The sequence below is a fragment of the Schistocerca americana genome, chromosome 3 (genome assembly GCF_021461395.2).
Source record: "Schistocerca americana isolate TAMUIC-IGC-003095 chromosome 3, iqSchAmer2.1, whole genome shotgun sequence".
Taxonomy (NCBI): Eukaryota; Metazoa; Arthropoda; class Insecta; order Orthoptera; family Acrididae; genus Schistocerca; species Schistocerca americana.
The window spans coordinates 537,108,930-537,124,278 of record NC_060121.1 but is presented as its reverse complement, the minus strand read 5'-3'; the positions used below and the strand labels follow the sequence as shown (position 1 = coordinate 537,124,278).

The window sequence follows — 15,349 nt, the reverse complement described above, 5'->3', positions numbered from 1 at the left end:
AGTACTGGACAGGAACGCACTACAGACGGGCACAGGAAATACTTCGAGAGTGATGAGCAGTTTGCACATGGTCGCAGGAGATAGAAATATTTCATTGTGGCAACTTGTGCACTTGTGACATTTCCATGGTTTCTGCGGTGAAGACATAGTATGTATTTAGAAGTGAATATCTCACGAGCTATGTTGTTGCTCGTAACTAATTATGTGAAGTAGGAATATATTGTATCCCTGTTGTTCAACTTATATTTTAATTGCTGGGCCATCGACACCAATATGTGTTTTGCAGTAATAAATGGCATTCTTAAAGGTACTTCTGCTATCATACTCATCATTTAAAGTCGTTAAAATAGTTTCTGCAGATTTTATTTAATTGTAGTCTTTCTTTTATAAATTTCTATGTTACATTCAAAATTCACATTTGCTGAGTGATATGAACCTTCGACCATTCGATTCATGTGTGTATTCATTTGTATACTGTAGACTCAGCAGTATTTGGCACGTAATGCGGCAACTATGAATCCCAGCCCCTAGACAATGAAACCAGCCACAACTTTTAATATTTCTACTCTAAGTCTGAGAGTAGGTAGTTGAGAGCCACGTTTTTTTATTTGAAAGCCCGCAATTGGGGGCTCGTCCAGGATTTTTGTCCTGCAAAGTGGTAATTCCTTTCCTCTCTGTTGTTCAGCGTACTATGCAAAGTATAAAAACCTTTGCAAAACCAGTAAAGATTTCTGTAGAGTGTGTGTCTCACAAAACACAGTGTGAGATCTCCCCCTTCCTAAATAGCAGTTCAGTGTATCACCACTGCCACCTGGCACAATACAAAGCACATACTGTTTCATGAATCATTGGGGTTCTTGGAAGCTTCTGTTGTATAGTTAACACTATGTTTGTATATTAACTGTTCCTTTTTCCCGTCTACTTGTCTACTAGCTTCTTCTAAAGCACTGCTAAAAAAATAAAAATAAAAAGATAAAGTACAAACTAACGGCACTCACCTCCTGTTGTGCAAAGTCAATTAAATTCTGTAGATCTGCATCCTCCCTGTAGGTGTGAATTATTTTATCTGTAAAAGATTCTTCCAAAACAGACTGCATGGTGTGAGGGAACACAAAACCCATGATAGCAATCGCCATTTCTAGAAGGAAAAAGACGAGTAGACACAGGGAGTACTGGAAAATGAATGAACAAGAAAATATTAATTTCTCGTCTGTGTAACTCATCAGTAAGACATGATTCAAATATTCTGAGATTCATGCTATGCGAGTCTTCAATAATCTTAAGAAAGTATGCATCAAATATAATTTTCAATATTTTAAACTTTATTCTTCTTTATCTTTTTATCAATGACATGATCATATTACACAAGATGTGCCCCGTATTTTTTGTAGAAAATATAGGACTAACTAGATGTTCAACTGAGGTATGAAAAAGTGAGAAACAACTACTGTACAAGAATAACTATCTTGGCATTCACTGGAATTATACAGAAAAAACAATGGAAAAACAAATCAGAATGGCTGAATTAGCTAACAAACTGAATCCTTTTTATGTTGAGCCACAGCAGCTTTTATTTTGGCGGCACAGCATTCTGCTCACGCAACTACTTGGGTTGCCAATCAAACGTCACGAGCTAGGGTTTTTGGTTGAGGCATGTGTTTAGCGGGTCATGGTACAGTCAGTTGGCTCAAGGACAGGTGGCAAGCCTGGCTTGCTTGCTTACTTAAGGACTGGTAGTGGCGAGTTGTAGTAAGAGCTGCCGACATCAAATGCAACTTGATCAACAAGCTCCCAGCCTACTTAAATTTTACAGCATCTCTAAGACTGACTGTATGGGTTGGAGGCAATAACACCCAGCTCTGGAATCCTGGAAGTCATGGCTGCTTCACACCTGAGTGGAGTTAAATGTTGTTTTCTATTTGTTTGGGGTGCTTGATATTGCTAGGCCACATCTGTGCTGATATGAAATTGGACCTCTTATATTAACGTGCCTCCGAGTGCTTGTGTGTATCATTGGTCAGTGTTAACAGATGGCAATTTGTTGTTCTGGGCCATATTCCATGTGAGTATTCTCTGTTAAAAATTGAATTGATAAAATTAATTCTGTAACATAATCTGTGTCAGAAGCAAAGCCACTCTTTGTAGATGAGTATGTCTTAATCATTGCAATAGCAGGCACAGAGATTTCGTCTTCTAACTTACAAATAATTTTAAGCAGTATTGCACTTGAAACTTGTATGTGTAGTCACTTTCGCAATAATAATTCACAGAGATTTCCAACATTTTGGGCATTCTTGTCAGTAGCCTTATTGATGTGTGTTGGTAGGGTAGCTTTAGCAGCATATTATGTGTTCCTGTTACCTGGGCCTAGACCTGGGTATATGGTATATTCTTAATATTTTGGAAAATGACTGGCAGCTTGTCAGTAGCCATAAAAAATCATATTTGACAATGTTAAAAACCAATGTAATACTGACTTTTAAATCATTTTCTTGAAAGAAAAACATCTGAATACCCTGTATTTCTGTATTTTTTTACTTTCCCTGAGAGCTGGGGAGGGGTGGTGGTGGTAACGTGCCCAGCTTTGTCTGCGATAGCTCACTTTTTCAGGGTGGTATAAATGTTGCTCCACAGTGCATACTATTTGCCCAGCGTAAGAGCATCCACAGTGACAGTGTATCTTGTACACTCCAGGCATTTGAACCTTAGATCATTCTCATGAGCTGTTGTATTTTTGCTGGGGGCCTTTACACACACAAAATGTTGTATCTGTTCAAGAGCTGGCTAATCTTTCCCAACACTGTGCCACAGAAAGGCAAAAACACAAGTTCCTTGCTCCCTTTTCCAATGGTGTTTTTCCATTGCGTCTTATGAGAAGATACCTGTGGTATGTCTTAATGATTGCAGTCCTTTTCCAGGAAGATTCTCCAGTGGTAGCTTAGTTCTAGTGGCATGTTTTTGGCATCTGAGACAACTTTAGCATGATGTATGTGGGTGTTCAGAATGGCACATTTTTGTTCCAGATAGTAGTGGCTAAGAGCATGCTGTAATATTACATTTTATTATGACAATAACTGTATCAGATACTGTACTGCATTGTAGGAACCAAAGACATTACTCCTTGCATAAGAAAAGTGAACATTATCATTGTGTTATCTCTGTTGTTGCATGTAATGATAAGGACTCATTTTGTTCTTACTCTGATAAAGATAGAGGGAACTTATAATTGTGAATATAATGTACTACAACTCAATAGCAAGAGTAAAAGTTGTATTCAAGCAAGAAATAAATGGGTGCTCATCTTTGATAAATAACTAAGTGAGACTCAAACATAAATATTACTCTCTCTAGTTGTATTCAAGCAAGAAATAAATGGGTGCTCATCTTTGATAAATAACCAAGTGAGACTCAAACATAAATATTACTCTCTCTAGTCATTCTAATTACTATAGAAAGTTTCAGCTACATTACATCAACATGGAGTTGGAGACACACTGGTGAGATAGGTGAATTACCCTGCAAATAAGCAACTTTCAATATACTCAAAGAGCACGCAACAAGAAATCTGCCACAGATCTTTACCGACATATTATGACAAAACACGCACAAGGTGATTTTAGTTTCAATGGGCATTTCAATATATCATTTGAAAACCAAGAATTTAAGCTAATCTTGTTTACAAAACCATAAAATACACTAAAAATAACAATATAATGTAGATATACCAAGAATAATGAGAAAGACAACAGGGCTCCTAAAACAGTCATCACTGGAAGAGGCTGTTATTACCAACCTGCTCCTGCAGGTGCTGAGACCACCCATGCTTCATGGGCTACCTAAGCTCTACAAAACCTGTTCACATCGTCATACCATTGTAAATCCCACTGGATCACCAATTTCAACACTGGCAAAACATCTGGTCAGCCTCCTTACACGGTATGTGTGTTGCTGTGTGCATCTCATGAGAAACACCTACAATTTTATCAACAGAATTTAGTACTTACATCTTGAGGAAGGTAATATAATGGTCAACTTTGATGTGTTCTCCCTATTCACGTGTGTTCCTGGAATACTGTGTAGATCTCCTCTCCCAATTCCTTGACAGTACAATTGTGGGACTGTTTAAGCACACACTGACATCATTGTATTTTCTATGGTGAACTAGTATTTCAGTGTGGCAATGGGAGTCTGTTAGCTCCATGCGTAGCCAACCTTTTCATGAAGAAATCTGAAGACATCTTCAACCTAGCTCCAACAAAGCCAAATTGCTTTCATTGATATGTTGACTACACATTTATCATCTCATGTAAAGAACTATAACTCATAACACCTGAATAGCATTCAAAACTACATCATTTCACCAAAAAACCAACGGCACCTAGCCATGGAGTCTACAGAAACATACACACATGGATCAGTATTTGCATGCTCTCCGCCACCACCATCCAGCACAAAAATGTGGTGTTCTGAACACCCTCATCCATCATGCCAAAGTCATCTCAGATGCCAAAAACCTGTCAACAGAACTAAGCCACTTCTGAAGAGTCTTTTGCGAAAATGGCAAACTTCAACGCCCAGTATCGCAGGCTACTCCTGCCAAGATGTGCAAGAAAACTGCCACTGAAAAAGACAGCAAGAAACTTGCAATTTTCGCCTTTCTGTGGCAGAATGTTGGGAAGAGTTGCTGTCTTCTGAAGGAACGCAACGTTTCATCAGTGTTCACGCCCCCAGCAAAAACACAACAGCTCATGAGGCCTGTGAAGGATGATCCAGGGCTCAGAATGCCTGGAGTTCACAAGATACCAAATCAATGTGGCTGCTACTATGTCAAGAAAACAGTATGCACTATGGAGCAACAATTATGCTATGCTGAAAAATGAGTCCTTGTATAACGTGTTGTAGAAAATGTACACTGCATTATATTCATCTGTCATTATTGGGGCAAATGGATTTGGAAATAGTATTATAAAAGAATCTACAGAAACAAAAATATCTGAGAACATCTCCACCGACGTCAGTAGTTTGCAGCTTAGCACAATCCGGGACCCAGCCATTGCAACATTGAAGCAGCCACATTGGACATGGGATGAAACATTACAACATTGGGCAAAGAAGCGAGCACCAATAATGTCACAGCGTGCACATGACTACATAATGGAAAGACCACAGTGACACAGCAGTCATTTACCAACTATATTCAAGCAGAGCTCAGTCAAAAGCTTGTCACATTTCAACCACTTGATGTGGCTGGAAGCTCAAGAAGATTTTATTAATATTGTTTCCTATGTTACCCCCCCCCCCCCCCCTTTCTCCTTCATCCAGCTACCTTTGGACAATTCTGACCTATATCTATGAGCTATTGAAAGATCACAGAGAAAAATGGTTCCCAATGCTTTTTGTGCTATGTGAGGGCCATGGCAGAATATGTTACCAACTTACTCAAGATGTTTGAGGGCATATTTGGTAGGTTTGCGTAGCTCAATTGCTCACAAGTATAATTAGCATAACACCTCCACTGGATCTATTACCATCACAAGATTAAGAGACAGAACTGCAGATAGAAACTGTTTCTAAATATTGTTGAAAATGGTTGGAATATTAGAATACTTATCAAATGCACATACAGTAAAAAATTAAATAAATTAAAAAAAGCAGATGCACTGCAATGCAATTATCCAAATGGGACAGAAATACGTAAATGCAATGTACATGTACAGGCAAACAAATGAGTGCAGCTTCAGAAAAATTGGATGACTTATTCAAGAGAGAGAGCTTCACAAATCAGTAATGCATTGCTCCAACTCTGGCCTTTATGCAAGCAGTTATTCGACTTGGCAATGACTGATGGATTTGTTGGATGTCCTTTTCAGGGATATTGTGCCAAATTCTGTCCAAATGGCACATTACATCATCGAAATCACAAGCTGTTTGGAGAATCCTGCGCATAATGCTCCAAATGTTCTATGAAGACAATTTCACTCCAGTCAGTGAGATGCCAGGCTGAATGTGCCCAACACCACTGTCAACAGGTTTGTTGGTGCACAGATGTCAATGGCAGTCAGCATACGGGGTGCCGTGAGGTCAGCCCTCTTCTGTGAGGCGCATATTAATGGTTCTTGTGGTCGCTGAAGCACCAGTTGCATGTGAGATCAATGATGATGATGAATCTGGTGCTCCAAGTGCTTTTGTGATGACTGCTCAGTCCTCACATTCTGTCGTCTCTCTAGGTTGCCACTTTCTTCTTGATACTGTGTTCAACAATGGTTCACCCATTCCAGTCAACTTTGTCGAAGAATGGCATTACTCCTATTCAATTGTCAAGCAATTTGCTGATTCCTCCAATCAGCATTTCTGAGCATAGCTACATCATGTCCCAAATGCTGACATCAGCATATATTGTCCATGTGCCTGTCTGTGAGGCATAGTTACTGTCTAACAGAATGAAATTCACAAAGACTATGCCCTGGTATTGACATGTCCACTGTTTACTATCCTTGCCAGCTACATGGCGGAATTGCGCTGCAGCGTCACACATTCATCCATCGAACATCAAAGTTTATAATTTTGCTTTTCTTGACAATACCTGTAAAAATATAAATTCGTGACCAATTTGCATAACTCCTTCATAATGTCACTTTTTTTTGCCATTTATTGTGTCAATATTCATTTACCAATAAAACTAAGTGACCACTGCAGTGAAAATCCGCATTTGGTACACCATGTTGAGCCCTGTGTACACTGTGACTCTCAGTATATTTCTTCACCTCTCATCGACCTGCTATACCCATCCCCTCCCCTTGCACCTTCAGTTTTGTTTAGGTAATTATCAATGCTACTAAAAGTTAGAAATTTTCCTTGGGGAAGACTTTGTGCACAAGACAATGTGCTGATTTAATGTTCTAGATTTGCATATTTCACTGTTCTCATCGCTACTGTGTAATCTTTCATCAATTGTAAAAATACCTGTTTGTATCGTGAAATCTCGAACACTCGCGAGTGCTGTGATAAACTAGTACTGTTATCATTAATTGTAGTCAAACTAAACTGTACTGTTTTAAAACACTTTCAGGACAGTAGGCCTACCTTAGTTCAAAACAATCTTTCTCTTATTTCATTGTACAATTACATGATAAATCAGCCAGTTTTGAGAATTTTCAGACACTTACAAAACTACATTATGTAATTTATTTCATAGCTTTGGTAGCCCATGAAGGGTAGGTGGTGTCTGCACCTGCTGGAGGAGGTTCTTACTAACAGAGTCTTCTAATGATGACTGTTGTTGGAGCCCTGTGGTCCTCCTCATTATTCTTTATGTATCTGCATGATCTTAGTCACACCATCTGGTACAAAAATATGATGTTCTGAACATCTTCGGCCATTGTGCCAAAAGTCACTGCAGACACCAAAAACCTACCACCAGAACTAAGAAACCTTTGACGAGTCTTCCTGGAAAATGGCTACAATAAGTGGTACAATAAACATATAAAGAAAGTTGCCCATCTTTGCACCACCTTCAAATTTTATCGACAACTGATAAATTTGTGCAGCTCTTTTTTATTTTATAAGACAACTGCACCATCTGCAGAAAGTCTGTGGTTACCATGAATATTGTCTAGTAGGTCCTTAACACACAACACACACGGCGTGGGCCCCAACACTTCCCTGAGCTGCAACTGAAGTTACTTCCTTATACATCAATTAACCTGTCTGAGATAACACATGTATTGTGTCCTCCCCACCAAGAAATTCTCAATCCAGTCAAGTCACAAATCTCACTTGGTACCCTACAAGATCATAACTTTCGTAATAAACGTTGTGTAGTAATGAATCTAATCCCTTTTAGAAGTCAAGAAAGACTGCATCCATCTGACTGCTTTGATCCACGATTTTCAAGATGTCATGTGAGAAAAACGTGAGTTGGGATTCACATGATCAATATTTTCGAAATCCATACTGGTTGGCACGAAGGAGGTCATTCTGTTCGATATATCTCGTCACATTGTTGGGGCCAAAAACTATATCAGATGAACTTTGTACTCAAAGAAATTATGTTGTGGACTGTCACATGTATTTAAGCGAAGTGATTGAAAACTCACAAAATTTTTAATACAGAAGGCAGGATGGGTATTTGATCCCATCTCTCCAGAATGCAAGTTTCTTGTTCACCTCATTCAGATATATGGTAACACTTACAGAAACATTTATCTTTCATCTTTAAACGATGAAACATTTCCACCTTGACACATGAAACTACATTTTCTCTCATGTTAATTTGTCGTACTAACAAGTAACCCTTGGGACCAACTTATTCACATCCCCAATACGTGAGAAGGAAACTGAACACAGCCTGTACTAATGATAAATATTAACATACGAGTTCTTAACATTTGGGCACTCCAAATTACATGCCACAAAACGGAAGGAAAAAATTGCAACAAATAGGCCTATAAGTAGGGAGTTCTTGCTATAACAGCAAGTAAAAAGTTTAATGACTGACCAATACGTTAAAAATTAAAGAACTAATCCTGTTGCAGAAATACTTGTCCTACATTTATAAACTAATGGAGATTCCTACCTTCACGTGTTTTGTTGAATACTTCATGTATTCATTCTGTGTTTAATTTTCTTCCTCTCTAAGACAATAGATCAGGGTCTCACATCCAACTAACAACCAAATTAGAAACAAAAACATAACACTGGAATGGAGAAGGCAGGGGAAGGGCTTAGCAATCACTGTAATTGATTTAAGACAACCACATCTAACATGTTGATGGGGGTTTTAGATCCACTTCTCCTATATATGACTCCAGTGTGCTAACATCATTACACTCAGTGCTAAACCTGTCTAGTTAAAAAGAAGTGATTTCATTGATAGACTCAAATAGGGTGCAACAACAACGCAGAAAGAAATTTGTAACTGTCTTCAGTCCAAAGATTGATCTAAAAAAGCTCTTCACACTAGGCTATCCCGTAGACACCTGTTCATCTCTGAATTAATACTGCAGCCTATAGCCATTTCAAACTGCTTACTGTATTCATCTCTTGTTATACCTCTACAATTTTTAACTTCCATACTTCCCTCCACTACTAAACTGATGAGTCCTTTATGTATTTATAAAATCTAGCCGGTTGTAACTTCAGTGTTTTCAAGGAAGTCAGATTCAGAATCTCCATAATTACTGCATCCTGCTATGTAGAAACGAGTACCCTTCTCACGATGATTATCACGAACAAGTGCTTCAGTGACAGTTAAGTGAATGCTGGCAGATCACGCACGATACTTTTGCATAATTTCGAAAATAAACTGAGGCTCTATACAGAAAAAAAAATATGTTGCCAGCTCTGGTTATATTCGTAATACACCCCCCTCCCCCCTTATTTGATGCTTTATGGTGGATGTAAAGGTACAATTGAGACAGTACATTCTAGTGTATGTTGCCATGTTTACAGCTACACAAAACCTTCCAAGTGAACAAAATTTTTGGTTGTATGTAACACAAAGACATGCAGATACACCGTCGAAGAAACAAATTTATACACTGTAGTGTACTTACGAATTTTAAAAGGCAAGTGTTCTCCCGTAGAGCTCCAACACACCCAGCAAAGCTCACTATGAAAATGACTCCGCCAGCGATGACCATAACAAGAGATATATTTAAAACAACATCGTATATTGTTTCAACTTTAATAAGACCTGTTGCTTGCCATTTATCAACAAAGGCGTACAGACCAACTCCAATCAAAAGACCTCCAAAAAGCTGAAAAAAATGATACTGGTGTACAAATTGCATTTTCGAAATTTCCATGCAAGCAGAAATACAACATTATCGAAAATGCAGCTGAATTTTATTTGTTAACTGCCTTACCCAAAAAACGAAATTCAGTAAGAATATCATGTACTTCACGCACGAACTAACGTAAGTGAAGTTGTTTCTCGTCCTGCGTCTGTGCATTTTGTTAGATTAGATGAAACCTACTTGCGTTTAGGAATGACACATAATGAGTGAGTCAAACAATTTCCCAGCATTTAACGAGAACAAACAAATCAAGACAGACTCTTCTAACTTGACAGGATGTTGCCTCCCACTGTTCCGATGACACATAACAAAACCAGCGATACTAACATTAGAAGTAGTGGTGATTTTGAAGCTGTTGCTATCGTAGACATGGAGGCACCTCCATGATCGTAGAGTTTTCGAACTCCGTGGTTACTGTCAAAGGCAACTCGCGGCAACAATACAGCTTACCTTTTGGAGTTCAATAAGCGCGAACTGGGTATCCATTCACGGACGATGAAAGAAGATCCGACTACTCGTTTTATAATGTCAAAAATGGCCTGTCCCATGCCATTGTTTTCGGTGTAGTATCGTCAGTCGTAATTCACGAGAATTAACTTCATAACAATGGTGTCTCATGGGGGCAGTTATAATGAACTTGGTTCCAGTGTGGTAGTCAGTGCTAGCAACAAATTAAGGATAAACAACTGAATGCTGATTGTAAATTTTCATGGAATTAATATTATGCATAAGCATACTGGCAAAACGAATGTCATCAGAATATTATAATCTTAGGGTTCTATCATGCCAGTGTCTTAACAGTAACATGCTGTTGCTACATACTCCCAATTCTTACATATGGGATTGCTTTCTAGGTATCAAGTTACAATACGTGGACACAGTTTCCAAACTGCAGAAAAATGGCATGAGAATAACAGGTAGAATTAGTAGGCCGTCTCACTGTTCTTCTTGAAAGAACTGGGTATCCTTACTGCATCCAAGTTCACTAACGTGCTGTGCATAACAGGGAAAATTTATTGACTAGGCATTCACATGCAGTTTTTTACATAATCGTGGACAAGAGCTAGTTTGATGATATATTTATCAAGGAAAAACAGCGTTTTCTATCATGTAAGAGCACCCATACTAATGGGCCATGAGGGGCCGCAACCCACACATCTTAGGCATGTGGGAACTCAGCTAATAACATCGCTGCTGTGAAGTAAAACTACCTCTTTGGTTCCCACAGCAGTGTTTTGTGTGGACTCTTTTTGGTGTTCTCTGACTTGGTACGTGCCCTATAGCTCGGTAATAAATCGTTATTTATACCAGCTGTATGTGTATTAATTACGTTGTTTAACAACCACTGTGGAAAAGAACCACGTTGGTGACCTGCGACGACCATGTCTGACTGCATTTTCTCGCTGTAACACCGCGCCAATAAATAAACAGTAATAATGCCATTTTTGTGCAATTATCGTGAATAGACAGCGAGTTCCCTGTTACTTCATGTTACACGCCATGCTACAACACCACGGAACAGCGTGCCTCTCATCAGACTGTGCCTAAAATCGAGGATGGAATGCAGCAGTGCCATGTCTCGATGGTGAACAATGTCGACCTTATACCTAAACAATGGCGTCAAACAAACTGATTGTCTGTTGTGCATGGTGCATCTACCGTACCCCTGACATTTTCGGTATTTCCACACCTCAGGCTGTGGAACGTTCTGATCCATTTTCTGCACGTGAGTGTGTCACGCCTACAATGTCGCATATTTCTACACTCCCACCTGAACAATGGCGTCAGACAGATGTTTTGTCGAGTGTGCATGGTGTTCCTACCGCCTCATGACTTTTCTAGTGTTTTCTGCATAACAGACTGCACTGTCCTGATCTGTTTTTCTCACCTACGTATCCCGCACCTAATGCTTTGAGCATGTCTACAATTCCACTGCCCACATCACAACAGACTGTACAGCCAAGCAAACTTAAGCTAAAACACTGCTGCTGTGCCTACCATGCCGGTTTTTCACATGCTGCTTCTGCTCGGACTCTGACCTACATCATACCTACAAGATTGGGATTACTCATCTACTTTTTATTCGACATTGAAGCATCCACCGTTTTCTGCTGATTCAACCACTACACAGTGTGCTGCCATTGAATGCATCATGGCCACGTATGGAATAACAGATGACACTGCTAAACTGGTCACTCTCCTAAGCCACATATGTGGGGAGGCTGATTTGATTAGTTACATATTTTTCACATTGCAAAAAATTAGTATGACATGGCCAAACTCTGCATCTCCAACACCTGTCACAGACACTGGAACAACAACTCAAACGGTTTATTCACGAGGAAACCATTGGTAACAGTACTAGTTCACAGCAATGACCCACCTCCAAATCCTGGTGGATCCAAATCAAATGCCAGACTGGACTCTGTGTGCTGCGAAACAGCCATCACAGGTAGAACTTGCAATGATTTTCCGTTAACAGTGGAAGGTTACAAGACGTCTGGCTTGCCTTATTCCATTTATACTAAATTTATCTGGCTCTTGTCACGACTGACGATAGGCAGGACACTTTAGCTGCATCTACTTAAAGTCTCATTATGTTCATTTATTATGCAGAAATGTATCTTATAACATTTCAGTGGTCGTAGGTAAAAAGGGTAACAGTTCTAGTTTGCAAATACGTGAGATAAGCACGGTCTGAAAACTGCTCTGAATGTGGCAGTATGTCATGGTCACTCAAAGGTTTGTGCTGCCTTGCGAATGTCAAGTGGCTACTGACAGAAGCTCATAGAACCTATTAGTCCTTTTCACTAAGTTGGGGTTAGAGTCCTATGGCACAACTTGGCTCTTAAGATGGTCGAGAGCAACAGTTTCAAGTACTTGCTGGGACACCACAATTTATGTCGGAAAAGTACAAGTCTTGGTAATGGGGTAAACTACACTCTGATTCTCCCACTGCTAGCTGATGTCAGATGGGAATTTCTAGAACAAACTAATGAGGAAGATGTACTCTGATTGACCCGTGACTGATGGCATTCTGGTGTGGGGATTTGTTAAATGTGGTATTGACATGCTATTGGCAGAAAAGAGTAACATTTCTCTTAATCGGCGTTTGTGGCCAGATTGGCGCAAACTGCTGAGTGGGGAGCTAGTGAAGTAAAAATCGACACTCTTGGTTCGATTGTGGATGGAGACAGGTCACTGGTTCGAGATGTCATGGCACTTGGAGGTGTCCAAGTACTGATGAGTGAGATTCTGGTTCTTCACTATGATTACAGTCTTCTAACTTACCTCCACAGCAAACTGGTAAGAGCATGCAGCAGCACGGCTCACTAGATGGGTGTTAATGTTTCGATAGGAACCGTACAAATGCCACAGTTCCGCTAAACTCAATTCATTCCTCAGTATCGTTTGATGTTCAGTCAACCTCTGGAGTTTCTAGATTAATCTTTGGAATATATAGGATTAATGATTTAATGAGCAGCTGGCATGCAGTAGCCATCCCTCCACAAAGTAATTAACTTTGTTTTTCACAGAATGTTGATGCTAATTCCTTGTAATTGTTTAATATAATAAATGTTTGATTTACATTTTATTTGCATTTTTATTTGAAGCACAAATAGTTCCTTCAATTCACGCATTTATTATGTTGACTGACGGATATTTATATACTATGATCATTGCAATTTTCCACCTAATGATTCTAGGTTAGGGCATTTCAAGATAGCGATTCTGTTGCGTAATTTAAAGTTAACATGGTGTCTTAAGGGGGGGGGGGGGCGGTGGACTGTGGGTAGGTCCAGTCTCTGATAAGTGTCACAGTCTCGTGCACTGCACGATATTGCATAATTTGGCAGACACTGTTCAGTCTTTGTTCGTTGGGAGATTCTGTGGGCAGACTAACATTTTCTCTTATAATATATCACATAGTAAGTACATCAAGTGTATTTTGTTATTTCTATTCTGCGAATATTTTAGGCAAACTGTATTAGATCCGTGCAAGTATTAGACTAGCCTTAATTTGCTGGTGCCTATTTTTCATTTATTAGTGCATGCTATGTATTTTGGTTCTGAAGATTCTGCATCACGTCTCTATGTCGTTTGATGGCTTTTTTTATCAACGTTTTGATTTGTAAGGATATTGTCATTGTTCTCTATTCATTAATGGTATCTAGGTACCTTTAAGGTTATAAGTGATTGAGCTATTCTGTTGTGTCTTACAGTGAAATTTGTAAGCAGTGTGTGATTGCAGTTAGTAAGGCACAAGTACAGAAAGATTTAGTAGAAGTTGACAATAGCGAATATGGAGTACAGTAAGACAGACATGAAACACTTAAGAGCACTCATGCATGCTGAGGCAGACTTTTGCATGGAGGATTCAGTCATGGTTGAAGTGCCAGTACAGGTAGACGTGGTAGAGAAGGTGTTGAGTAAGCCGTAGGGGATGTCAAAAGAAGAGGAACAGATGTGTAATTTTTTGTGCACATAATTTGGTTTGTTTGCTTAAATTTTTGGGGGGACCACGGATTTTTTAAGTCTGAGTGACGTAAAAGATGAGACAATATAATGCGGTCCACTGTAATTGTGAAAACGACTGGAGGCAATGAGGCACTCCTTTCTTACATGGTATATTTTCTCTCGTTAAATGGCGGCGTGAGCATCAATGTGCAGTACCATGTGTTTTTACTTTTTGGAAACCTTATTTATGAGATTTGCATATGCCCAATTTGACGCCATCTCCTAAAGGAAGTTAACTACTTTTTTTCACCTAATATTACTATTCATATGTAATGGATGCTCAGTGCATGTGAAATGAGGGGGTCGATCACACGTTTGAGTGGAATCAGATCTAAGGCCCATCACATCTATGATAATGTAGATGAGGACGATGATGAAGTCGCATCACGACCTGAGAATGATCCAGAAGACAGACTGGATAGTGAGGCATTCCTAGCCGGCCAATCTCATGATAAAATTCTTGCATATCCTCATGTGGCAGTAGGGTGGCAAACGAACAGAGCAGGGATGATTTGTTCATGTACTTAAAAAAATGGAAACAAGGGCAACAGAGAGGAACAATAATTCAAGTAAATACTAAACGATGAGGTAAAAGATGCAGACAAGAGGGCAAAACAGAGGGAAAATGAAATGGAAGCATGTGCAGTGCAAAGGTGAAAAGAAGTGGAGGGCTTGGCAGTGCAGAGAGCAGAACAGAGGGCACAAGTCGTGATCGAGAAGATTAAATTGGAGGTGAAAGAAGAAGAGGGTTGGGGTTGGGTTGTTTGGGGGAGAGACCAAACAGCGAGGTCATCGGTCTCATCGGATTAGGGAAGGACAGGGAAGGAAGTCGGCTGCGCCCTTTCAAAGGAACCATCTAGTGTGCTAACCGCTGCGCCACCTCGTCACAAGACGACTGAAAGACAAGTGGTACAGACAACTGCATACCACTATGCAGAACTGACGAGCACATCAACCATGTGGCGAGTCATGTTGTAAGCGTCACTGGCATTATGAGTCTGTAGTTAGTACCAGACAGTCTGCTAAGAACACCA

At 39.6% G+C, this 15,349-nt stretch overlaps 1 protein-coding gene across 1 annotated transcript in view; it reads right to left on the bottom strand.

Moving 5' to 3' along the window:
* The window catches only part of LOC124605587 (tetraspanin-33-like), a 57,751-nt gene extending 47,629 nt beyond the window's left edge, over positions 1–10,122 (bottom strand). The window contains exons 1-3 of the mRNA XM_047137374.1: positions 9,867–10,122; positions 9,555–9,758; positions 999–1,172 (exon numbers count right to left, since the gene is read on the bottom strand). Coding sequence (XP_046993330.1) covers positions 999–1,172; positions 9,555–9,758; positions 9,867–9,953 — 465 coding nt within the window. The 5' untranslated portion in view covers positions 9,954–10,122. The remainder of the gene's footprint in view (positions 1–998; positions 1,173–9,554; positions 9,759–9,866) is intronic.
* Positions 10,123–15,349: the final 5,227 nt, after the last annotated feature.